Source organism: Martes martes (genome assembly GCF_963455335.1).
Source record: "Martes martes genome assembly, chromosome: 3".
In the NCBI taxonomy this organism is placed as follows: Eukaryota; Metazoa; Chordata; class Mammalia; order Carnivora; family Mustelidae; genus Martes; species Martes martes.
In genome coordinates this window covers 66,829,979-66,857,552 of record NC_137890.1, presented here as the reverse complement: position 1 = coordinate 66,857,552, position 27,574 = coordinate 66,829,979, and the positions used below count along the sequence as shown (strand labels likewise).

Below are 27,574 nucleotides of genomic sequence, written 5' to 3'. Positions count from 1 at the left end.
CCAAGACCAACGATGTTTAGGTTTTGCCAAATACGAATAGTTAATTTTTAGTTCTTCCCTTACTTGCTCTCTGCCATGTGATACTCTTGAACACTCATTCCCTTAGGAAAGTCTTCTCCCTTGTCTCCTCAATTCCAGTCCCTCTTGGTTTCCTGATCTTTCTTTACCCCGATTTCTTTTCTGCTTCCCATACCTTAGATTTTTCCCAAGGTTCTTTTTTCCACTTATCTCTTCTCTATATGCTTTGCAAAGTTATTGTATCCATCCCTACGTCCACTGCTTTAAGTAAATGCTATATCTGAGAGCTCTAAGTCTGTATTTCTGGCCTAGATCTTTCTCTAGAACCTAAGGGCCAACTCCTGACTGGACAGCTTTGTGTAAAAAAAAGGTGTTCGCACCCAGCAAGAGCAAAAATCACCTCCCACTGCCAGCCTGCCATTCTACTAGACTTCCCAGGCAGTTGGTTGACCCAACATCTATTTACACTTGACTCCTCCCGCATCCATGCTTCCACTGAATCTACCCACTTAATATATCTGGAATGCGTTTGTTCTTCCTACTCCCATTTCTAAAACCATAGTTAGGATTCATCACTTCTTTTGACAGATTCCACAGACTTCTGGATTCAACTCACTCTCTAACATCCTGCTAGTGTTCACTCCAGGTACAAATCCTTTTTTTTTTTTTTTTTTTGTTTTTTCCTAGGTGCAAATCTTATCACATCCCTCCTTGGTAAAAATCCTTCAGTGCCTCCCCAACAGTTTCGGATTCAAATTAGAATTCTTTAACATGATGTGCACGACCCTTACCTACTTCTTGTCTCTTGCCTCTTCCCACTTGTGCCATTAGAGCCCAGTACATGGACACACAGGGAGGTTCATAAATCCACTGAACTCTCTGATACTCTGATACTCCCAGCCTCTGCACCTGCTATTCCTGCCTCATGAAACAACCTCCCAACTTTTAAACCAAACAGTCACTTTTCATTTAAAGCTCAATTTAGCATCATTTCCTCAAGAAAGCCTTCCTGCTCCCTTGAAAGAGGTTGTCTTAAGTAACTTTCCCAGTGTGCTTACTATGTGCTCTTCTCTATCCTGAAACTTATAAAAATGTAACTTTCTATGTAATAGCCTATCCAGAAGTCTGTTTGAGCACCAGACTAAGACCTTGAAGGGCAAGGATTAATTTTTTTATCTGGTGCTATAACCCATATTTTGGCACATATCAGATACTCACAGATATTTGCTGAATGAAAAGGAATGAAGGAGTTGCATGAGTTTAGTTGTCAGATTTACTAGTTTCACAGAGACTTTTAACAGTACTACAAATAATTATGCGATTCATGAAGGTAATTTCTTCCTTGAAAGGAATAATACTGAAAACGAACTGTACCATAATTCACCTTCTTAGCTTTTCCTTGCTTGAATGAAGAAGAGAAATCTTTTTGTTTTTTTCAAAATCTGGCAATGGAGCCTTTAATTCAAGCCCAAAGTCATTTCTTAGAGATCCAGAGCTAGAAACAAGAGAAAATCATGTTGTAGATTTAAGAAGAGAATTGTCACGCAATATTAAACAGTAAGCACCAACACGCTAATCAAAGGTGCTTCTCTAAGTCCCTTGCTTCGTGCAAAGGTGCAGAAAATACCAAAGCACTTTAACTTACATATTTGGTGCAGAATATTTTACTTCAGGGACTCTAAAGAATTTATGATCAAGATCATCATAAGTCCAATGACTAATCAAAGTTCTAAAATATACAGATAAAGAATAACAGAGACAAGCAGGATTAAAATATTCTGACCTCATTGATTATGACTACCAAAAATTGTATGACTGTATTGAAAGGTGTATTATAGGAAAATAACACAAAGGATTAAAGGGCCACAGTACACCATTCCAACTTGATTAGCAGGGGTCAAGTTCCTTCCATTTAGAAACCTTCTGGTTCTACCATTTCTCTAAAACTCCTCCAAGCATTTTGATTAATTCTTTTTTTTTAAAGATTTTATTTATTTATTTGTCAGAGAGAGAGAGGAGCGAGAGTGAGCACAAGCAGACAGAGTGGCAGGCAGAGGCAGAGGGAGAAGCAGGCTCCCTGCCAAGCAAGGAGCCCGATGTGGGACTCGATCCCAGGATGCTGGAATCATGACCTGAGCTGAAGGCAGCCGCTTAACCAACTGAGCCACCCAGGCATCCCGATTAATTCTTTTTTAAAATATTTCCCTAAGAGAGTTGCCTGGGTGGCTCAGTTGTTAAGCGTCTGCCTTCAGCTCAGGTCATGATCCCAGGAGGTCATGATCCCAGGGTCCTGGGATCAAGCCCAGCATCAGGCTTCCTGCTTAGCAGGAAGCCTGTTTCTCCTTCTCCCACTCCCCCTGCTTGTGTTCCCTCTCTCACTGTATCTCTCTCTGTTAAATAAATTAATAAAATCTTTAAATATAAGGGCGCCTGGGTGGCTCAGTGGGTTAAAGCCTCTGCCTTCGGCTCAGGGCATGATCCCAGGATCCTGTGATCGAGCCCTGCAACAGGTTCTCTGCTCAGTGGAGAGCCTGCTTCCCTTCCTCTCTCTCTGTCTGCCTCTCTACCGGCCTGTGATCTCTGTCTGTCAAATAAATAAATAAAATCCTAAGGAAAAAAAATATATATTTATGTAAGAAACTTATAAACTAATACTATTTCTTCTATCCTAAAGGACATAGCTTGATTTGAAAATTTACTTTTATTTGTAGTGGTAGAATTCTGAGAAAAAACAAAGATTTAAGACAGGGGGGTTCAAAAGGAAGTTATAAGTAATTCAAGAAAATCCCAAAGCCTTTCAAAACCCTTCCCAACCTTATATCCCATAAAAGGTATAATATAATAAATTTCTTTCATGTTAAAATCAAGAAACCTGTTGCTATCTCTGCATCATTTAAGTGAGCACATCTCGGTTTACCCTCACTTATTGGTTGCCAAGTCTTTTCCTTATTCAAAATAATAGATGGTCACATTTCTACAAATAGTTGATGGTCACATTCTACAAATTCCAGAAGTGACTGACTCAAAATTCTCACCATCATCACCCATGTCCTATGTTAATTCCTTGTAACACTATGTGCTATTTAAAATCTCCTTGGAAATCAGCTTAAAGTGAATGAAAGAAATTCATAAAAATTGAATTTTTTATAAGCAGATAATTCTAGCATTAGAAAGGTCTCACCCCAGTTCAACGGCTTGTCCAATGCAGATTTGAATACCAGTTCTAATATCTTGGGGTGGGAGAGGTAGGGACAGAGATGGACCTTTTTAAGTATTGTTTTCAATAATTGGGGAGATAGATTCAGGAGTTCAAAAAAAGATGTCAGGGATAAGCTTACTGTTAGATGGGTAACATCTGAGGCTGCTCTTGTCTGATTAAATACTGAGGTTATATGTAAAGTTTTTGTTTGGAGATGATTGTACTGTTTCTAAAAAGTTTGAATATCACTGCTATTATTTAACTTTAATGAACAATAACCAGACTCTAACACATCCAGTGTTGGGGAACTTACTACCTTGCAATTCACTTTGGTTGGCTGTGGTCAAGCATGACTGCTACGAAGCACTTCCTTATATTGAAGTGAATCCCCCTGCCATATATACATACAGTCCCAGCTCAGGACTCTGAAATACAGAAAACGTCCCATCCCCCTTCTATCACACAACCTCTTCTTCCTTTTGTACCACCCCTAGCACACGGAATAATATTCCACAATCAGTAAGTTCTCCAGAAGTTATACAGGAAACATTGTTATTACAAAAAAGTGAAAACAACTAACCAAGCAAATAGATCAGTAGAAAAATATCCCAATTTTTCACTGCAGGACTTCTGCAGGGGCAATCCTGGTTCTTCAGGCTTCACAGAATATTCAATCTTAGCTGAAAGTTTTAAAGAGGGGACAATTTTAATTCTAAAAATCACTGGTGGGGACAATGTTGATCATACATACAAGCCCTCATCAAAAAGCAGTTGCCACTTTTTATTCAATAGATTTTACAAAGCAATATTTTTTTTAAATAGAAAGCAATTAAGATTTTAGTCTGTAAAGCATGAAACCACCCTGGTTGGAACACAAAACGAAAATATACATTCCATTCACTCCAGGACATCCTCTTTCAACCAGATTCTAATAATTTAGTGATAGATGTGCTTAAAACACACTCAACTGAGTTTATTTATTAAGTTCTTATTTATAGGTAAATGTCAGAGAAAGAAAATATGTTTGAGTCTACAGTAAGCAGCTGTATTGTCAAAATATGACATCTGATGTTTTCTCTTTTTCTTTCTTTTTTTTTTTTTTTTTTTGCAGCTGCTCATCCTCAGAGCAAAGATGAGACGACCAGAAGCAGACGTGGTTATGACCAATAGGGAGGGTGCTGGACAGGTGGTGATGAGCAGCTGTTCTATTTCCACTGATAGCTGAATAAGAGGTTGCAAAGAGGATTTGGGTCACCAGTTAGCCATTTTCAGGAAGAACTCTGAGGCTGCAGAGACTGGGAGCCATTGGAATGTTACAGAACAGGCTCACTAATCTTCCCTGAATGTTAGAAAGAAAGAAAGGAAGGGAGGGAGGGAGGGAGGGAGGGAGCGAAGGAGGAAGGAAGGAAGGAAGGAAGGAAGGAAGGAAGGAGGCAGGAAGGAGGGATAGACTGAGTCCTATACCATCTGGAGCAGGAGTTCATACAGGATAATCCTGAAAGTGTTTTTCAGGCCCATTTTAAGAAATACATCATCTTAATTTAAAAAAAATTCCTACCCAGTATCCCAGGCCTAGGAAAACCATAGTCATTGAACAACAATGACTCCAGTAGAATTTAATTTCAGAAATTGTCCTTTTAGAAGCCAAATTAAAGTAAATTTAATCAGCTTAAGTGTTTAGATGCTGGTGATACACATAATACAATGTAGGTGAAGAGTTTAGAAATGAGAGGTGTAATTGAAGCATTGACACTAATTATCTGTATTTAAAATTCTAAAACAGAAAGGATAACCACCCTATTAACTTAAAGAAATAAACTAATCCATGAGCAAGTGTTTTGCAAAGCAGAAAGTGTGATACAATTCAAGGTTAATGGCCTTGGCTTTTAGACACTCATACAATGACATGATTAATTCCATTTTAAAGAGTAAGAAATGATGGTAGCAACTAGGGCACTAAAAAGAAAAACCCTGTGCGTGCCACAGCACTGTGTTTGCCCTTGGGCAACACATTTTCAACTTTGGAAGATGTAAATTTTTTCTTCACAGGTAGACAACGTATGTTTCCTTTTATTTTATTTACACATCTTCCCTTTAGACTATGATTAATAGGGATTGCACGTGCTTTACAGTAAATAGTATATCCTTAGCGGTAAATAGTTAATCCTTAGCAAATAAAAAGCATAAGTGGAAAACCAACTTGAAAATGTTTAAGTGTAGCTTTTGTAGATCTAATTAGAACTTTTCAAACCTTTGGATATTTAGTTTTCACTCACCAGTATTTGGGAAATAGGTTTTCCAGTACTTTACCACAATACTCATTTTCTCGATGGTCATTGGTTCACTTAGAGTAATGTCAGCTCCGTGCCCTGAAACACAACCTAAGAGTTTTTGTTTTAAATATTGACCTTATGATTTCTATTTGGAGAAAAAACAAATATTATGTCCAGCAGGCACATACCTTTAAAATTTTCAGGGGTGATAAAAACAAACAGCAAATGTGTATTTTTCTTCTTGCCAAATCTGAGGGAAAAAATGTCAACATGAACCAAAATCATCATTTAAAAAATTGGGATTCAGTATTTTACCTTACTAAGAACTAAACTAGAGTGATTTCCTTTATTTCTGTAGAACTTAAAATGGTGGCATTAATATGGAAATTTAGTAAAAGTAGCATCTCCAATCAGCGATGTTTGAAGGGCTGGACCATTTCTATTCTTGCTTTTAAAAAAAAAAAGAGCCCAAATCGTATCCAGATTCTTGATCTAACCACCATTTTACAAGAAATTTAAGGAAAAGAGAAATATTTTAAAGAATGCTGTGGAGATGAAATCAGCAAAATCCAGAGCGTGAGAAATTCTGTAAGACAAATGACCCCTTTTAAAAATATAAAGAGTAAGAAACAAAGAAATTAAAACAGAGGAAAGGGAAATTTTAATCTTGATTTGTATAAACTAACAGTTTTAAAAAATCAAAAGATAGGGCAGTAGCTGGTTCATTGGAACATGTGACTCTTGATCTTGGAGTCTCGTTTCAAACCCTACATTGGGTATAAAGATTACTTAAATAGATAAAAGCTTTAAAAAATGAATAAATAAAAAAATTAAATTATAAGATAAGCAGAAAAATTTGAACACTGGTATTTGATAATTTAAAGAACTGCTATTAATTTTCAGTGTGATATTGTTATTGTGTTTTTTCTTTTTTTAGAAGAGTCCTTATCTTTTAGAGGTATTTATTAAAGTACTTATGGATGAAAGTACTTAGATTTGCTTTAAAATTATTCATCAGTGAACAGGGTGGGAAGGTAGGAGGGGGCAGAGATGAAACCAGATTGGTTATGTATTTGTAACTATTAAAGTTGCATTATGGGTACAGGCAAGTTCATTATACTGTTCTCTCTACTTTTATATGGTTGAAGTAAAAAATAAATAAATAAAACAAAGAAATGTGGCATTACAATAAACTACACTGAGGAGATCAGTAAGTTGGAAATTCTAATAATTTAATGGATATTGAGCATTGGCATTAGCCAGAAGGAAATTATTTTCTAAGGAGAATATTACTGTGAACAAGGCTTTAAAGAGAACTGCTCAACTGCCTAAGAAAAAATAACTATTCTCTAAGGCTTAAAGCATCATTTATTATATCAGTATGTGGTTAGGCATGGTTATTATTTATTCCTTAAGACAGGACCTGGAAGAACCCTCACTAAACAATATTGTTAGATTATCTTATATATGCATTGAAAGTAAAGACACACGATTCTATGCTCTGCGTAACATTACAGTTGATCCTTGAACAACAAGGGTTTGAATTACATGGGTCCACTTATATGTAGATTTTTTTATAAATATAATATAGGAGAGTAGTGGGTATATTTTCTTTTCCTTATGATTTTCTTTTTCTTTTTTTTTTTTTTTAAAGATTTTATTCATTTATTTGACAGAGATCACAAGTAGGCAGAGAGGCAGGCAGAGAGAGAGGGGGAAGCAGGCTCCCTGCTGAGCAGAGAGCCCGATGCAGGCCTTGATCCCAGGACCCCAGGATCATGACCTGAGCTGAAGGCAGAGGCTTTAACCCACTGAGCCACGCAGGCGCCCCTCCTTATGATTTTCTTAATAACATTTTCTTTTCTCTAGCTTTACTTTATTCTGAGAATATAACATACAATACATTTAATATCCAAAATAGGTATTAATTGATTGTTCCAAATTATCAGCAGGGCTTCAATTCAACAGCAAGTAATTAGTAGTTCAGTTTTTGGAGGCAGTCAAAAGTTACACGTGGATGAGAACCACACTTGAATTGAGATAGACTGAATAAAGCAGAGTGACGTTCCTAAAGTGGGTGGGTTTCACCTAATTAATTGAAGACCTAAATAGAACAAAAAGTCTGAGAAAGAAGGCACTCCTCCAGCCTGACTCCAGAGCCGAGACACTGGCCTCTTCCAGCCTTCAGACTCAGACTGAAGTATCGGCTATTCTTGGGTGGTGAGCCTGCCAGCATTTCAAATGAAATTTAATACCATCAGCTTTCCTGGTTCTCAGACCTTTGCATTCTGAATGACTACACATTGGCTCTCCTGGATCTCTGGTTTGCCAACTACAGATCTTGGGACTTCTTGGCTCCCATAATGTCATGAGCCACTTCCTTAAAATAAATCAACTTCTCTCCTCCTTTATCTCTAGGTACATGGACAGATAGATGATAGATCAATAGATAGCTCGCCATCCTATTGGTTCTGTTTCTTGAGAATCCAATCTGATTCATAAAGCCACACTGTTTATCCATTCATCTGTCTGTGGACATTTGGGTTCCTTCTCCCTCTTGGCTATTGAGAATAGTGCTGCTGTGAACATGATGTGAATATATTCCAGAAACATCCTTACAGATACACCCAGTGGAATGTTTGGCCAAATGTCTGAGTACTCATGGCCCAATTAACGATCACAGTGTTATATGCATACAATGGAATATATTATCCAGTCTTTAAAAAGAAGGAAAAGATGTTAAATGCTATAATATGGATAAACCTTGAAGACGTTATGTTAAGTGAAATAGGCCAGTCACAAAAAAGTAAGTACCATATGATTCTTATGATACTTATAATATCTCAAGTAGTCAAATTCATAGAAACAGAAAGTAAAATGGTAGTTATCAGGAGATGCAGAGAGGGGTAGAGGGAGAGTTGTTTAATAGAAATAGAGTTTCTGATTTGCAAGATGAAAAAGTTCTGGAGGTACAGTTCACAACAATGTGAATACACTTAACACTACTGAACTGAACACTAAAAAATGGACAAGATGGTAACACTTGGGTTATGGGATTTCAACACAATAAAAAAAATACCTTCTGTAAAAAAGTTATACATGGATTTTTGACGATGCAAGAAATTGGTATGCCCATCCCTCATGCTGCTTAAGGGTCAACTGTATACATAATTTATATATCTGAGTCATATACTATGAGAACCCACTAAGTGCCAGACTTGTGCTAGGCTCTAGGGAATATCATGAACAGACAGGAAAACAAGGTCTCTGCTCTCATGGAGTGAACAGTTTCTTGAGGGGGTCAGATGTTGAACAAATCACTGTAGATAATTAGTTAAGTAGCCAAATATGTACCCAGTGTTGTGAAGAAAAGTCATAGAAGCCAGCGGAAGGACATAACTGGGGAACTACCCCACTCTGCAGCCTCAGGCTTCCAGGCAGAAATGCCTCTGTGGCTGATTAGGAGTTAGCCTTACACAAGGTAGAACTGGGTGGTGCAGGGATCAGAAGCAGATAAGCAGTAAACTACTTTCTGGACAAACAGAACAGGCCCTGGGAAAAGGCCCCGGAATATAGAGAAAGTCAAACAAGTCCAAGATGGTACAGAGTCTCTAAGGGAGAGACACATAAGACCAGAGAAGGTATGTAGACCTTTAGGCTCAATTAAAGATTTGGTGTTTTCTTAAAATGGACAATGGGAAGCTATTAAGCTATTAACAGGATTATATTTGCATTTTAGAAAGACCACTCAGTGATGGGGTGGACGGAGGATGACAGCACAGGGTAGATTTGGGAGACCATAGTCCAAGTACACAGCCAAGAACTGAAGGTAGAGTAAAGTAGACATACCAGAGAACTTCCTTTAAAAAAAAAATCAAATAATTCAGAATATTTACTAATTACTTCAAACAAGCAGGACAGTGCTAACGTATGACATGCACACAACTGAGATTTCTTCAGGCTTGATTCTGCTGTATGAATTCTGAGGAGTTTGGGCTAAAAGAGGAAAAAAAGAGAGAATGCACATTTCTATGAGGAAATGAGAAGCTCAGGCAGAATTACGACCATCAAAACAAGCATATGCGGGAGGGAGCCTAGGACTGACTGGCGGACCAGATATGGAGGTAAGAAAGGCACATTAGCTTGCTGGTGTGGGAGGGCATGGTGGCATGGAGGGAGATAAGAATGTCACCTGCCACGATGTAAGCATTTCATGTATAATTTTAAGTGGGATATGATGGAGGCATGATAACGAGATGGGGAAACGGAAGTGGAAAGGAAAAATGAACTGAACAAATAGGACCACAGAAAGAAACCTACAAGGTCATCTAGCTCAACTTCTGAAATAAAAAATATTTTGCTGATTCGCAAAGAAAAATTATAAGCTAAAATACTCTAGAATTAGAGAATTTTAAATAAAACAGATTCTTTGCTTTTAGAAATATTCTGTGTCTGTTTTTTTATTTTACAAATTGACATTACCGGCACAAAAGTAGATTAGACTTGGATAGTGAATTTATATGCCCTCACGACGACTTTCAAATTTCAAGCTTTGTATCAGACAGAGTTGGAATTCCTGGATTTTTGTCATTAGTACAGAATCAATTACCAACCCCAACACTTCTCCTGCCAGTGAAACCCTAATTGTGATGCTGTACAGGAGCTCCACAAACCAAGAGAATTCCCAGAATCCAACACTTTGGTCCGGAGCTCAGCTGCTCATTCACATTCTCTACAGATCGATAAGCTAAGGGTTTCCAGGATCACAAAAAGAAAAAAAAATCCTTTTCTTAATGAATGAATGTTCCTTAAAACTAAGCAACACAGAAATAAAGCAAAAATCTCTTTCATCCACAATTACCAGCACTTCTTCCATATACCAAAATCAAATTGCAGGTTTTGAGGCCTTACGAGTACCTTCTCAGTTGAAATCTCTTGGGTTTTAAAAATTTGCAATTCATTGGGGGACAGTTCATTTCTCCTCATGTTCCACACAACACACCATTTAAATGTCGACACGGTTCCCGAGACCATACTCTACAGACAAGACTGGATGTTGATATTCTAGTGTCCCTTCCTATGCCTGTCTTTGGTATCTCTGGAGCTGGAGAAATAAGGTCAAACTGCAGCAGTACAGATCCCCAATCTTGCCCCCATGCCCAGGTCTGGCCCCTGGTAGCTGGAAAAAATAAAAAAGTTCATATAAAGTGACTTGAGCTGAGTCATACACACAGCTGATTAAAGAACCTCAAGAAAGCCCTGGCCTTGGAAATCTACCATCTAATAAAAGGACCAGTGGTGTCTTATAAGTCCCTGTGAAACCAGGGGAAACTTCTAGAGTACAAGGACTTCAAGGGACAAAAGCCAGCGTCGCTTTTGGGTGGTAGCCTTCTCGAGTAGTTATCCATTATGCCATCTGTGGGCCAACTGGAGCCAAACTAACCTGGCTGGCCTATTTGGGACTTGTAACAAATAATGTTCTTTGCTAATGACTTAATTAAAACAACCACTTTCAATTAGAAAATTGAGAGCTTTACATGTGAAAACGTTAAGTTCCCTTGCTCCTAATAGGGCACCTGTGATAAAATCTAGTTGAGATCTGAGGGTTTATTCTGGTCGATAGTGATGGTTGGTTTGCTCTGGTCCCATTATGCTATTCTTCAGAAGAGCTCTTGCTGTGAACCTAAGTCAGGGTCACCACATTTACACTCAACTGTCAATTTACAGGATTATGTTTTTAGCAAAACTACTTTGATATTTTATTGTTATTTTATCATCAAGCATTCAGGGGCTGGGTCACGCCAACTAACGAGTAAGATTTACTGAGTTGCACTGTCAAGTCAAAGATGTTTTGGAATTGGGGACACAAATGGACAGCTTGTTAGATAGATCCCTGTGGCTCACAAGATTAGGTTTTCTTAGTGAAGTAATAAGTTAACTGATCAGACAATTGAAACTACATGGGAAAAATAAAATCAGATCCAAACTTGATTTGTAGCCAGAACAGATGGAACCACATTCTGCATTCCTTTGCTACTGCTGAACTACTCGGAGCTCACAAGCACAGAATTCTAAGAACTGCAGAGACATTTCATGGAATGGAAAAATCACAATTTCAGACGGGATCCATACATTGTCGATGAGTTTAAAACATATTTTAGTTTTCCATACCTGGCTTTGGAAGATAAGGCATCAGGATGTATTTGAATTATCAAGTGTCTGCTTTTTGAGTGGGGTTCAATTTGGAAGTCTGAAGCCAAGCATATGAACCCTAAGACTCTTCAAACATTTTATCAGTGGGTAGTGTTTGAGTTCATCTGGCTCAATAACAATGTATTCATAAAATGAAATAAAATTGGGAGTACTATTAAGATCATTAACCTATAATTGAGATGTGCCATAATTCTTTTTTTTAAGATTTTATTTACTTATTTGAGAGAAGAGAGTGAGTCAGACAGATTGCAGGGGGAGCAGCAGCAGGAGAGGGAAAAGCAGTCTTCCCACTGAGCAGGGAGCCCGACAGAGGATGCTGGAATCATGACCTGAGGAAAAGCAAATGCTTAACCGACAGAGTCACCCAGGCGCCCCTAAGATGTGCCATAATTCTTGAGAATGTCAGTCTGTAAATTACCAATGTTTTTATGAATGATTAAAATTGATCATTGATTAGTTCCAAACTGAAAACATAGTTCTTATATAAGCATAAATTTAAAAATCTTAAATAGGCTGCTTACATTTTAATCTAAAAAAAAAAAGCCTAATGTTATAGCTAACAGGCTATATACTTCATTCTTATCTTCAGTTGAAATCCATATGTATTATAAATATATAGATTTGTGATTATGGGCTCTAATACTGCAAATAAATGGGGACAATTCTACTCTACATTAAGCTTCTTACTAACTGGTGAAATGTATAAAATACCTAGAGAGAGAACATAAACAGTTGTGTGTTTTGCAGAACTCATCCAGATTTTGAGACATTATAAAGCAACAAGGATCTAAGAGGGAAAAATTTAAAATACAGCAAAAGAAAAGCTAAACAAGACATTTCGTTCTGGTTTGCACATTAAATGTCAGCTCCAACTCAAAAGATACAGTGCTTTAGGAATGATGAAGGTTTAAATGACTTACAAATGGGGCAGTAAGTTTACAGGACTCATTACTCTAAGAAAAACAACAGGTTCAAAAATAGAAACAAAAATACAAACACATATAATCCCACAAGAGTTTAAATAATTCGTAAGTCATAAACTCATAACAGTTCTGAGGGCAAGAAAGGGAATTCCGGGGACATCCTAAACCTCTGAAGCTAGCATCACGAAAGGCAAAGATTCCACAAAGAAAACTATCCCTTTTCTAGGGAGGACGGCAAAAGCTAGAAGGCAATGTCTGCACTGAATGGCATTTCTCCAACACACCCACACAGTTGTTCCCTCATACCCCAGCTAGGTACCGGGTACTATACTATATACTAGGTATTAGCAGAACAAGAGACAAGAAAAACATATCCAGGTGTTTTCAAATGATCCTTTTTCTTTTGAAACAAATGTTTTTATAGCAAAACAGATGTACCATATGCATTTCTGTATATTTAGTACCTTCGTCTACCTTCTTTTCCCTGCAGAAAAGTCGTCAGCTGTGTTATTCAGAGCAAAGAAACCACCAGTGGGGAGAACCCACACAGGTGAGTATCAGATGGGGAGTTCTCTCCTCTAACCTTCTAGCTTTTAATATTTGCAACTAGACATAAAACTTGTTCTTAAATAGAACCATAATCTTATTCCTGTTCAAAATGTAGCTTCAATGCTAGCAAATACAAAGCCTTTACTACAGTCAGAGGGACCTGGCTAGGCTCCAACTCTTGAAATCAGGAGAGAGATTAGCTGCACTAATTTGTCCAGTACTCTTCCAAAATGTATGTTTGTATGAAGTGTGGCATACATTGAACCTCAGGGGTGTGAAATAAGGGGCTTCAGCACAGAAGCCAAGTAATTACAGACTTTTACAAAGAACATGAAGAGAAAAGAGTTCTAGTTTGAGTTTTGTAAAAGTAAGTCATGTGGCCTTAGGCAAATCCCTTCACCCTTGGTCATTTGTCATGTAGGGATGACAAAACCCTGCTCTACCTTCCTCATAACACTGTTGTAAAAGTGTTGTAATACTACAATAAATGCGGTATTATGATGAAGTCCCAGCCAGGGGAACTCTATTCATAGGAGTCGTTTTTTAAGGGTATGTATTAAAAGAGGCGTATCTTCAGAAGAAAGACAGTTCACAACATATCTTGGAAATGAAATCCACCTTGAGGTAGTTTGCCTGATTTGTCTAGAATGCATACTCCCAGTGGAAAGCCAAAAGAAACGCAGAGGATCACCAGTTCTAAGAAACCTCTGGAGCTGCATCTGTCTCTCTTTTTTAACATGGAACTCATCTATTTGGCTTCTTCCCATTTCAACTTTTCTTGGCCCCTAACATAACAGGCTTGCTCCTTGTTATTCAGGGATGACAACATTGTCTCTGGCAGAAAGGCCTGTCCTGTAAGTATTACAAGTCCTTCAATATTCTGGTATCATCTGTGATTATACTCACTCTCTCAAATCTTCTCATAGACGGGGCAGAAATTCGTTTTGACCTAACCTTGTTAAAAACATCCAAAATGGGGGCGCCTGGGTGGCTCAGTTCGTTGAGCATCTGACTCTTGATTTCGGCTCAAGTTATGATCTCAGGGTTGTGAGATCAGGCCCCATGTCAGGCTCTGAGCTGAGTGTGGAGCCTGCTTGAGATTCTCTCCCTCTGCCTCACCCCACCTCTCTCAATCTCTCTTTCTCAATCCCTCTCTCTCTCATTTAAAAAAAAAAAAATCCAAAATGGCTCAAAATCCTATGTAGTCAGGCAAGAAAGCACCTAACTCTCCCACCACCAGACTCCAGACCTCTAAAGTGGAGTGGGTCAAACAGAAGCAGAATGTCTACAGAGCTACAAGATGAAGCAAAAATATTGGATGTAATATCGATCTGGACTGGACGGATCCGGAGAGCCTCGAGGCTCTTCCACATTAGGACATCTTTGAAAAAGATAATTTTAGTCCATTGCTAACATGACATAGAGCTGAGAGTGCTTCCCTGCTTTAGTATCTGCCATCACAATTAATGAACTCTGAAAAGATGTGCCATTTTAAGTGACATAGTTATTAAAAAGAAGAGTAGCTGTGGGATTAAAGTACTATATACCAAATAAATTTCTATGACCAATTAATTCTCCCATTTTCACCCACATGTATTACTTTTCAAATTAAAATGATAATTCTTATAATAGCATGTCAAACTGACAACAAAAACAATAATATGTATACCTCTTCTGCCCATGAAAATATCTCTCATCTTAAAAATTAGAGCATACATAGTACCATCTTTTTAAAGTTTGTGTTTTATTCTGTACTAGAAATGGGTTTTAATAAAAACAATTATAAAGGTATAGAGTCAAGGTTTTTGAACTTCACCTAATTAATTTGATAGCTCCCAGCAACTCGGCTGTTGGCAAAGAAGTCATCTTCAGGAAAACCATGTCAAATGGGCGGTCCTTCAGCAGTGCGGCAGCCTGCCCCACATCCCTGATGGTTATGGTGACTTTTGCAATATTTGAAAAGGATTTCTGTGCAATATCTGCCAGGTACTGAACAGTGAGGTCTCCAACTAACAAGAGTTCTATTTTTGCCTGAAAGAGAAGGAAAAAGGCAGAAGTACCACATAATTAACATTTGAGCATAGAGAAAATGTCACGTACAAGAGGATACAATAAATAAAGGTGATAAATAACACAACGGCCGACTCTACAAGTAGACTGCATGGTCCACTAGAAGCATCTCAGGGATGAGAACTATTAATTTCTTGCCTTCAGTACCTGGAGTCATGAATGGATCTGAAGGTCATGCTATTTTTAAAATATTTTTGCATACAAATGGTATTCTACTATGGTTTTCTTACGGGTTTCTTTCTCATCCTAGGAACAACAGATAGGATTCTTAAGGCTCAGTTTCCCAATCACTCATCCTGCTCAAAAATCTGTTTACTAGTGAGAAAAACAAACTGGTGGCTCTCCCAAACCATTTATTTTGATGAAACATACGTTCCAGAAAACACAGTAAGCTCCAAATACCTAAGTTCCAAGAGACATGCATAGTATTTTCTTTAAATGGAATGCACATGCTATTCAAAACCCAATATTTTGGGGCCAAGAAAGTATCTTTCTTTCCTTTTGGGATTATTTTCAAGCATATTCAGTTAGAAAAAAATATAATTTCCATCTTCACATTTTCCTACATTTTATTCTCTACAGTTATTGAACACAATCCACTAAAACTGTCAAAGAACAGGGATGCTTGAATTAATGCAAACAGTCAGGAGACAGTGGAAATGGCAGGCCACAGACAGGTCCATGTGAGAAAACAGATTTGGGAGCTGACCAGACTTGAAGCCTAAAGAAGTGGGTCCAAGAGTTGGAAACACCTATGAAGAGAAAGGCAGCTTGCCAAAGACACAAATCTGCAAGGCAGGATGCTGGGAAGGCTGTTCCACCATGGGGGTTCCCTTCAGCCTGGTTTCCCAGGGGTGGGTGGAAGGAAGATTTGAGGTGCAAGAAACTAGTCAAGTTCAAAGTAAGCAAAACTTTGGTACTTCCCATTTCTATCTGCCTTCTAATTTTCTTCCTTCTTCCGTTAAAAAAAAAAAAAAAAGTGTATCTTCATTTACTCATTTAATCCCCTCCTCAGAAGCAACCACTTGGTCAACAGTTTGGTCTATATCCTTCCAGATAATTTTATATATACACCTTTTTTCTCACAAAGGGGTTATTATATTTTTAAAAGTGAGTTGCTTTTCTCACAGTAGTTCAACAATTCCTCAGGCCTTTTTTTTTTTTAAATATTTTATTTATTTATTTGACAGACAGAGATCACAAGTAGGCAGAGAGGCAGGCAGAGAGAGAGAGAGAGGAGGAAGCAGGCTCCCTGCTGAGCAGAGAGCCTGATGCAGGACTCAATCCCAGGACCCTGAGACCACGACCCAAGCTGAAGGCAGAGGCCCAACCCACTGAGCCACCCAGGTGCCTTCCTCAGGCCTTTTTAAATGTTACCTTCATATGGATTCTACACATGTTCTCATGCTTGGTCCTAGATATTTCAAAGTTCTGGAGTCATTGTGAAGGGGGTAGATTTTCTCACTGTCTGTATTTTCTAATGGATTACTACTAACACAGAGACTGCTACTAATTTCTCTATGAAGAATTTGCTTCAAGAACTTTATGGTACTCTCTCTTAGTTCCAATATGTTTTAGTTGATTCTTCTGAATTTTCTAGATATATAATCATATTGCCTTCAAAAATGACATTTTGGGTGGTGCCTGGGTGGCTCAGGTGGTTAATGGTCAGACTCTTGATTTTGGCTCAGGTCATGATCTCAGGGTCATGAGACTGAGTCCCATGACAGGCTCGGAGCTGGGCAAGGAGCCTGCTTGAGATTCCCTCTCTCCTCTCTCTCTGCCCCTCTCTCACCCTCCAATTGTGAGTATGCATGCACACTCTCGAAAAATAAAATAAAATAAAAATGACACACTTGCCCCTATATCCATTATTTATGCTTTTATTCATTGGTCTTAAAGCACTGGCTAGAACACCCAAAACAATGGTGAACAGTAGGAGTGACACTAGGCATTCTTGTCTTGTTTCTGAGTTTAGTGGAAATAATTCAATGTTTTTGCCACTAAATATGATACAGAAAGTTGCTGGTCCATACCGTCTACTAAATTAACGAAGTTTCTATTTGGAAGCTAAGAATTTTAAATCAGAAAGAGGTGCTGAAATTTACCAAATGCTTTTTTAGGATCAACATAATTATACTTTTTTCTCCTTTATTCTGTATTCTATTAGGTAGTGAATTAAATTACTAGATTTCCTAATGTCAAGCCATAATTCCCTTGCTGGGATAAACCTATAATGTGTAGACTAAATTCATTCATATTATTTTAGATTTTTCCATCTATGTTCATAAGTAAAACTGGATACAATTTTGTTTTATTGTATTGTCTTATCTGGTTTGGGTATCTCAGGGTTATAACAGCTTTGAAGAATGAAACAGAAAGTTTCAATATTGTTCTATGGTCTTGAATATTTTATAAAACAGAATTATCTGCTTCTTAAAATTTAGATAAACATGTCTGCAGAATCTGGGCCTGCAGCCATTTACAGAGATGGATTTTAGAGTACCTTTTACAGTTCCTTAATGACTACCAGTAAATTTAGATTTTCTACCTTAAGTGAATTATGTTCACATATATATATATTTATATTTATATTTTAATCCATTTTATTCTCTTTTTAAATGTATTAGTTTTTAAATGTATATAATATTTATTATGTGCATTGTTACTCTTGCTTTCTAACTGGAGGATAATAAATAATTAAATTTTCTTATCTTCTTTTCCTTGGCAATGCTTTATCAGAGGCTATAACCGTGTGGTCCACCCTGATAGCCACATGTGGCTATTTAAATTTATGTTAACTAAAATTAAAGTTTGAAATTCACTTCAGTTGCACTAGCCTCATTTCAAGTGCTCAATATCCACATATGGCAAGTGGCTGCCGTATCAGACAGCATGATTATAGAACACTGTCATCACTGCCAAAAGTGCTTTTGGATGGCACAGTCCTTCAAGTGGCACTCTGTTGTCCCCCAAAGATTTTGATATATATTGTGTCTATGTTCATTTATTGTTAGTTCGTAATTCCACTTTATACTTCCATTTTAACCTCAGAGTTCCATTAAACACCTATCTGAACTGTTTTCAAATTTCAACAGTATGGTGTTTTTGGTTTTGGTTTTTAATTTTTTTGGCTATTGACTAGTCAGTCATTTCTTATTTCAGTGCATTGTCAATGCAAATGTATCCTACACAACTTCTTCTTAGAATGTGTTGGTATTTTCTTTGTCGTGTAATACAGTTTTTGTTGATGTTCCATGGATACTTGAAAATAACGTGTATTTTCTGCTGGGCACATACGTGCTGGGCACGTATTCTCCATTTTTTAGACAGAACTTATTGTTTTGTTTCTTACTTTAGGTCTACTTGATCTTTCATTTTATAAGATGTGGTAAAATCTTTCCTAATTATAGTTTGTGAATTTATAAATTCCTCCAACTACAGACTGTATCTAATTTTGGGTTAGGTATATAGAGGTTCATGATAATTATACACATTCACATAAAAACATAATTATAATATTTGATATATATTATATAATAACCTAAATGTTTATATAACATATTTTAAGTCTATAGATCATACATTGATAATTTTATGGGCAGAAAACTATATATTTGAAATATACTTCTTTGTCCTTTTTAATGCTTTTCACTTGAAATTTTTTTCTAGTATATAGTTTTTTTATATCTCTTTATTTTGAGCCTTTCTATATCATTTTAATTTTGTGTGAATTCTGTAAATAGTATATATCTGAATTTTTAGGTTTCTTTCCATAATCTGTGATTTTAGTTTTAATGCAGGAATTTAATTAATTACATTAATGCATTAACTAATGTACAACTATTATCATATAATATCAATTATAAAACTTTTATAACTTAATGTGAAATGGTCTTATTCCCTTCATTGGTTATTTCACATTTCCCATCCACAGTAATTATGTTTCTTTTTTCCCATGCCTTCTGTTAGGCTGATTGGATTTTCCTTTTTCCATCTTGCTGTTCCCATAAGACTTCAGGAGTTAAACCCCAACTGTTACTTAATAGTGGCATTAGGGCTCACAATTCAGTGCTAGTTTTACCTGGTAAATATTTCCAAGGTCAAAAATCCCTTGCCTCTGAACCTTGAAGCTATTGGTCCATTTTCTTCTAGAATCCAGTTGTTGATAAAAAGAATTAGCTGCTTTGTTTTCTCATCTGTGCTTTTCTCTTTACGCTATCAGTTCTGATGGTTTTCTAGGATGTGTCTGAGCATAGGTCTTATTCATCCTACTTGGCACTCAGTGGAACCTTGGCTCTGTAAGTTTCCTTCCATTTCCCAATTCCCTCCGTCTTCATCCCTCCTTGGCAATCTTCCACTAGATGTGGGACATCCACAATTGATCCTTCATGTCTCTGCTTTTCTCAAAGAGAGTCCCTTAACTTCATTTTTTATATCACCAGCTCATTCTTCAGTCCTTCCAAAGATTTTTATGATTTCAGTTCATTTAATGTGAATTGCTCACTTCTAAGATTTTTCTTTTTTGGTAATTCCTCATAACTTGCTATTTTTAGGATGTGATACCCTCACTGAGAATACAAATCAGAATTTTAGAAGTTTTTTCTATTCCCTTAATAACCTGTCTCTGGAATAGTTGTGTCTAGTGTCTGCATTTGTGTCTAGTTCTGTTAATGTCTGGAGATCCTTGGTTATCCAGACTTAAGTATGAATCAAGGACGAAGTCATCATGTACAAGTAGTCTCCCCAGTGGCTGCTTCTTTGAAGGGACAGCTGTGGGCTTGGTGTGAGTGGGTAAGACAGTGGAAGCAAGGCTGGAGACCAGAGAGCCTGAGGCCAGCTCACTGTCAAAATAATAATGGAAGGCAATACTCTGAAAGCCAAGTACTTTAGTTTATTTCCTTCCTGGGCAGAACTGCCATTCCTTTACTTCTCCTGGTCAATTATAAAGTTCTGGAAATTACCAACACCAGGAACCCAGGTCCCACATACAGTTCATTCTCTTCAGGATGAAGTACAGTGAGCTGGGAGAGTCTAGGGGCTCACCTCGCCCAGGTGATCTGCATATACCTAATTCATCACCAGGTGAGCCTACTCTGGTCAATTTTCATCAGTCTCCTCTAACATTCAGCCTCGACTACCACTAAAATTGTTTTCCCTCTGCCTTTCTTCTTTAGATCTTTTAAGCCGTGGTTTTGTACTTTTCTTTTAGTGGCAATTTGATCACATCTGCTTTCTAAATTTCAAGTTTCCCTGTGGATTTTTTTTTTTTTTTTAAATGGTCAGAAAGAAGCTGCTTTGTTTAAGCCGGGATTCCATGAAGTGCTATACATTGCATTTGGTTAAGTCACCCTTGGACCTCTAATTTGGATTACCTGCTGCCTCCCCCTCCCTGCCCCACCCCCAGCCACACACACACACCTTCCCTTTTTTCCCCCATATTTCCTTGTTGAAGGTGTCAACTCATGGTTAAGTATGTCCTACTCTGGGGTCTGGGTTGGACCAGGAGGTTGACTTGTGTGCTCCATTCACCATCAGGACCCAGTCTCATTCACCTGCCCCACCCTGTTTTAAACAGGTAAGAATTCAAACTCCTTGGGATAATCTTTCAATAGCTTAGTATCAACCCATGTCACTAGCCTTATTTCCTTCCATTTCCCTCAAATGTCCTATATTCTAAGAACGCAGCATAACACTTCGGAATTTCTACAGTACAGAGTATCAGGACCCTTCTAGAATGTTTCCTTTTCATTTTAAAAACATCCTCCATCTCCAATAGCACTTTAGGAGCAATGTGGGACTCAAAGCTACTGCAATGCCTTTGAGCTCAGATTATGAATCTCCACTGTAGAACAGGGCTTCTTCTATACCAATACAGGCCTTTGTGAACCAAATGCCAAAAATTGTAATGGTCATTAACAAGTGATCATAAAAGGAGTGATTATGGTTTTGCTTTTTAATTAACGTGGTCAACTGAAGCAACCTATGAATGTTCAAAACTAAGTTATCTACTACAGACAAGGTGACCATTTATCTTCTAACCTGAAACACTTTTGAGAGGGAAAGAGAGTGCTATTAATAATTGCACTAAAATAATACATATAAACAAAGGTATACTGGGCTATTAATAACCTGTAAAACTTTCTACTACCAACATTTATTTTCTCTTTCCTTTAAAACATCCTGCCACTTTGCATTACTTAAATATGACTGTTATCTATATTCTCTCCCCAGAGAGAATTTTTGAGTCCCTGCTGCATGGCAGATGCTGTGTTGCAAATACAAAGTGAACAGACAGACAAGGTCCCCGCCTTCATGGGGCTGACATTCTAATCCTTTTTTTCTGCTGCTAAATATAGCTTTCAGTCTTCAAAGCACAGGAAGAATCATGTATAAGCCTCAGTTCTACCAAAGCTACTACTGATTCTTTTTCAAGAGCTGAATGGTGTGGGCAGAGGGCAAAGGCTTTCGAGGCACAAAGACCAGGTTCTGTTGCCTAGTCCAGCTACTTACTAATGGCTTTGAGTAAGACCCTTGTGATCCTCGTCTGGAAGGTGATAATACTTAAATCCCAAGGCTGTTACCCTGTTAGTACAATGTCCTGTACTTGGTAGTTATGGCCATGTTTTCTGAAATAATACCAAGCCTGCACACAGAAAACATCCAGTCAATCAGATGGGGAAGGAAGGAAGTGAATTAGAGGGGGAACATGTGTCCCCATCAAGTGGTGAAAACCGTCCTAAATCAAATGGCTCTTTCATTATGTTGAGCCAAGGAGAAGGGGAAACAGGGCCCAAAGAGGAGAAAAGCCTTAAATAACAGAAGACAGCAGCTAGCTTGAATCCTTTCCTACTAGCGCTGATGCTTCTGACTGCAGGATTCCCTTCAGAGGCTCAGTGGCTAATTTCCCCAGAATCTCTCAGCTACTATGGAGAGAATTCAAGAGCAAGCTCTGAAGAGCAGGCCATGAGGACTGGGGGGAGATCTGAGAGGAAAGATCCAGAAAGGGATGAGGCCATACAGCACCACTAACAGGCCGTTTTGCATAAATGTCTATAGTTCTGCGCCATGATGCAAGGCACTTCACAGAGGAGCATGAAATAAAGCAGCTCTGGAAAGAACTGATTTGCTCTCCTGCCAAAGGCTTCCTTCCCTGTCCTACAAAACTGGTGCCATAGCACATGTGGAATGTTAACAATCAGACAAATTAGAACACTGCCCTAGTCCACTATCCTAAGGTAACTTGAATTAACTGAATAGCTTCTAATCAACTTAAATCTGAATATTCATGCAGTTAAAAATATCTTGTTGGCAGTGTAATATGAACACAGGTGATGGGAAGAATCCACTGATAGGAATAATAAAATGAAAATGAACAAAACTTTCTATGACATTTTGCTTTGGGAAACTGCCTTTTTTAGTACATCCAAGATTTTCACCTGTGAGCATCACAACTTCGACTAATGGTGGGACTTTATTACATGGGAAATTTTTTTCTATTTGAATTGCTTACTGCACCTTTTTTTTTTTTTTTTAAACAGAAGCAATGCATATACATTGAGAAATACTGGAAATTTAAAAAAAAGCCTAAAGAGGAAATAAAAAGTATTTTTAATTCCACCTTTCAGAGATAAACACTGCTAACACCTTGGTATAGATCTTTGAGGTGTGGGCAGTTTTTAAATTTCAACACAATCGTCACCTCTGGTCTATATCCACTCAGTTTGATTTCTAAATCACAACATCACGCAGGGCACTCCAGTCTCCACCATGTTTAAAACACTGGATTTCCATTTGCAATCTGCAGCAGGCTAAACCCTTAATTAGTAACAGCAGGTGATGAAGTAGTTAAAGCAAATCACTCCTCCATTTTAGTGAGTTGTTATTTATGTCACTCTTATCACCAGGAGCAGAGCTGACAATCAGCAGCAGCTGCATGGGCTGGTGCTCTCACAGGGCAATTGTTGGCCTCTGGTTTCCCCAGGAGTCAAGGGATTTAAACAGCTCTATCTGGAGAAACTGAGCAAGCTGCTCTTCAAATGCAAACAAAAGGTTCAGTTGGGGCTTCAGACTTTCGTTAAGGGTAGGAAGCCTCGATCATTTCTGCACAACTAGATAATCAGATATTTTATGCAGAATTCCATTTTATGCAGCTTTGCCTAATCCTGCACCATAAAATATTATTTTTCCTTTGAGTTCAAATAGGTGCGTCCATTTTGAAATAATTAAGAAAACCGATTAAACTGGTCCGCTTCAAAGTGGTCATTTCAGAAAGCTTATGCTTAAGGAATGAGGAGATTTAAGTACGCAGAACATTGTAAGGGCTAACAAAACTTCAGGCAGCCCAAAAGTTTTGCTTCTCCTATTTCTCTATCCAGAAATTTTTAAAAAAAATAAGAAATAAGAAAGCCAACACCAGCTTGCCTTGCTTTCTGAAGTGGGCGAGGCTTTATGCTCTTTCTACAGGGCTAATCATCATCAAGTAACTTCCTGCCTGCCTGCCTTCCACCCTCCCTCCCTCTTTTTTTCTTTCTTTCTTTTTATTCTAAACCAGTCATGGTTTTATGCTTCTGCTAAGGGGAAGATAAATCAGGTGCTTTCAAAAGAGGCCAGTGGGCTTTTTGAGTTCCCCGGAGGGTGGGAGGACGTGTGAACAGCACAGATGCCTTTTCCCGCCAACGGGCTTTGGTTTCCAGGCACAACTGCCGGTTTGGGTGTAAGCCTGAGGAAGGACATGCAAGGACTTTTTGGACCCAATGCCCGCGGGCGAACTGAAAAAAGCATGCCAAGCTGTGCAGAGACAAGCATGCTCAAAATAGACTTTCCCGTGTTAAAAACACTTTCCTATATTCAAAGTAAAACCAAAGTTGTCGTCATTCACATTCTGGAATACCTACTAAGTTCCGCTCCTGGGTAACCCTCCCAGTGGCTGGCTTGAAAATTTGAGTTTGGCAAGCGTCAAGCGCCACAGAGGCGTGTCTGTGTAACAAAACCGCTCAGCCGGCGCCTCTCCGGCCTCCCGCCTCAGGTACCGGCTCAAGCCCTTGGAAGTGGCCCTCCTGGAGCCGTGCTCCTCGGCGTCCCCCAAATGAGAGATGCCTGTGCAGGCCAAGGGGGCCACCGGGCTCAGGGCCCGTGCGCGGTTACAAACGCAGCTGCCTCCCCTTCCTCCTCCTCTTACCTGGCCAGAGATTTGGCCGCGCTCTGGGCGGATAATTGAGGCCGCCATGGCCCGTTGCCCACGTGCCGGGTCCTGGGGCAGCCTCACCGCAGGAGAAACTCGGCCAAGCCGCCGCGTCCTGGCCGCCCGCTCGGCCGCACTGATGGCTCGTGGTCCGCAGCTGTGGGTGCGTACGCCCCCACCCCCCACCCCCCAGCCCCGGCCTGCCTTAAAGTGGCCCTGCTGCCCCGGCCTGGGCACCTGGGGGAGCTGCAGGCTGCTGGGAGGGGCCCTGCGGGACCTGGGCTGGGGGAGGGGCTGCGGGGTGCTCCCAGGGAGAGGGCTGTCCAGGGTGTCCTGAAGGGTCCTTGGTAGACCCCGTCACTGCGTCACTGGCACGCTGCCCACACACAGTTCCAGTCCCCGTAACGCGGGGAGGTCACACAGGGCCAGGCTTTAGTAGAATGCCATTCTCGCCCGGAGAAAGCGGAAGTGTTGTCTCGCTCGGGCTGCTCTAAAAATCTTTATATCTTAGGGGAACTCGTTAACGTTTTAAATATTAAGGATTAGCAAACTTTTTTTTTTTTCCTTTATCCTTGATAAATATACGTAGAGTCTAGAGAAGGCAAGTGCTGTTAGTGCTTTCTTTACAAATCACTAAGAAATTAAATTTTTAGAAGTATTTCATTTTGTCTGGCCACTCCACATGGTCCCCATTTTCTCAACTGGAAAAGTTCGACAATCCCAAAAAGCCTTCTGGTAGCTCCTGCTGTGTAACTCACTTTATTCAGCCTTGGCTAGACATTTGATGGGAGCGCCAGGACCTGTAGGGGAATCCTTTCTCTTGCAGGTCTTAACTACTGTTCCCATTGCCACAAGTTGGGGTTGGGCGGGTGCATGAGAATGAGGTAGAGAATGGTATCTGGTGGTTTGTCACTTTGGATTTCCCTAGACTCTGGATTTCACTTGAACATGTTATACAAACGTGCTCTCCTGGAATTACCAGTGCCTGCTGTCTCTGGGCAAGTCTTTGGTTGGTTCCCTGAGCAGGTGGTGCTATGTTCGGAAGGTCTGATGTTGGCCATGAGAACGTGCAAAAATATTATTGAAGTTCTCTGATTTTGAGGGGAAGAAAAGGTGTGCAGATGTTTCTGATGGAATCATTCTGCAATATTTTTGGAAGTAAATGTACCCATTTTAATAGTTAATGAATTTTGGCTCTTTGTTTTTCCAGTTAATCAGGAAACTGAGTATCTGGATAAATATCTCCGAGGCAGTTAGTTTGCTCACCAATATTGGGCAAAAGTGCCCAAGCACTGTGTTGGGGGCGGGGGGTGAACTGAGGCAGCTTTGAGCATTTCCCCCCTGTATGATAATCAGGGCATTGCTCCAGGGGTGGAGATGAGCAAATCTATCTAATATTGACAAAGACACTGCTGTAATTGACACAGACTCATTGTTTTTATTTTATTTTAAAGATTTTATTTATTTATTTGACAGAGCAAGAAATTGTAAGTAGGCAGAGAAGCAGGCAGAGAGAGAGAGAGAGAGAGGGAGAGGGAAGCAGGCTCCCTGCTGAGCAGAGAGCCTGATGTGGGCCTGGATCCCAGGACCCTGAGATCAATGACCTGAGCCGAAGGCAGAGGTGTAACCCACTGAGCCACCCAGGTACCCAACTCATTGTTTTTAAATTGGAGGAGGCAATGCCCCCAAGTCTATGTGAGAAGGAGTAACCATTACTTTGTTGGAAAAAGCAAGAAAAAAGAAATCTCTCCAGTATCCAAAATATAAGATTACAAGCTTCATAGAATCAACTTAGATATTTTAAAAGTTTCCAATCTCCTAAAATAGAGACAAAGAAGCAGATATCTACTATAAAACAACTGGGGGTGATTTTACCCTCCAAGGGATATTTGCCATTTCTTGGTTGTCACAACTGGTATCTAATAGGTAGAGGTCAGGGATGCTACTAAACATCCCATAATACATAGGACAGCCTCCTACAACAGAGAATTATCTGACCCAAAATGTCCTGAGTGCTGAGATTGAGAAATTCTACTATGAACCTTCTGAGTTATAACATAGAATGCAAGGCATTTAATTCTTTGTCACCTTTAACATTCTTGAGTCATACATATATTACTGGGCAGAAAAGTGGGCAGATGGATGCTCTCTGTAGTTCCCAAAAATAATACACTACTTATACTCTTGATGGAAAATTGAATATGATGAATTATAAAATAGGACAAGAATAATTCTACACAGAGAAATGTACTTTAAAACCTACACTCAAGGGGTACCTGGGTGCCTCAGTTGGTTGAGTGTCTGACTCTTGGTTTCAGCTCAGGTCATGATCTCAGGGTCGTGGATTCAAACCTATATTGGGCTCTGCCCTCAGTGTGGAGTCCGCTTGAGATCCTCTTCCTTTCCCTCTGCCCTGCCCCACCACTTGCACTCTCTCTCAGATAAAAATAAAACTTGCACTCCAAATTAAGTTGTTTCTTAAAATACAGTTTTCTGGGGTCCCTGGGTGGCTCAGTTGGTTAAATGACTTCGGCTCAGGTCATGGTCCAGAGTCCCAGGAACAAGCCCCGAATCGGGCTCCCTGCTCAGTGGAGAGTCTGCTTCTCCCTCTGCCCTTCACCCTGCTCATGCTCTCTTGCTCTCTCTCAAATAAATAAATAAAAACGTTTAAATATATAGTTTTCTGGTCATTTAAGATTATTAGCATTGGGGCGCCTGGGTGGCTCAGTGGGTTAAAGCCGCTGCCTTCGGCTCAGGTAATGATCCCACGGTCCTGGGATGGAGCCCCGCATGGGGCTCTCTGCTCAGCAGGGCACCTGCTTCCTCCCTTCTCTCTCTGCCTGCCTCTCTGCCTACTTGTGATCTGTCTGTCAAATAAATAAATAAAATCTTAAAAAAAAAAAAAGATTATTAGCATTCATAGTATATGCTTTACATTATTTTCCCTTCCAATTGTGTATTCTTCACAAAAAGCATACAACCCTGAATAGGTTTGTAAGTACTATAGCATAATGGTCTGTTCAAATGAGTTCTTGAAAAGAACCTATGCTTAAAATGTTGGGAATTTTTCCATTCAGCTATTTTACAGGAACTAATATATATAAAGCTATGTCCAGTATTATGCTTACTTGGCTTGTTCTCAGAA

The 27,574-nt window shown here is 39.1% G+C and overlaps 1 protein-coding gene across 1 annotated transcript in view; it reads right to left on the bottom strand.

Annotated features, from left to right (window-relative positions):
- The window catches only part of LOC308339940 (spermatogenesis- and oogenesis-specific basic helix-loop-helix-containing protein 2-like), a gene marked incomplete at both ends in the record, with an annotated part of 49,558 nt that extends 25,084 nt beyond the window's left edge, over positions 1-24,474 (bottom strand). Inside the window, 6 exons of the mRNA XM_080799009.1 lie at positions 1,403-1,513; positions 3,798-3,897; positions 5,494-5,598; positions 5,679-5,740; positions 14,992-15,206; positions 24,427-24,474. Of these exons, the coding sequence (XP_080655135.1) occupies positions 1,403-1,513; positions 3,798-3,897; positions 5,494-5,598; positions 5,679-5,740; positions 14,992-15,206; positions 24,427-24,474 (641 nt within the window). The remainder of the gene's footprint in view (positions 1-1,402; positions 1,514-3,797; positions 3,898-5,493; positions 5,599-5,678; positions 5,741-14,991; positions 15,207-24,426) is intronic.
- Positions 24,475-27,574: the final 3,100 nt, after the last annotated feature.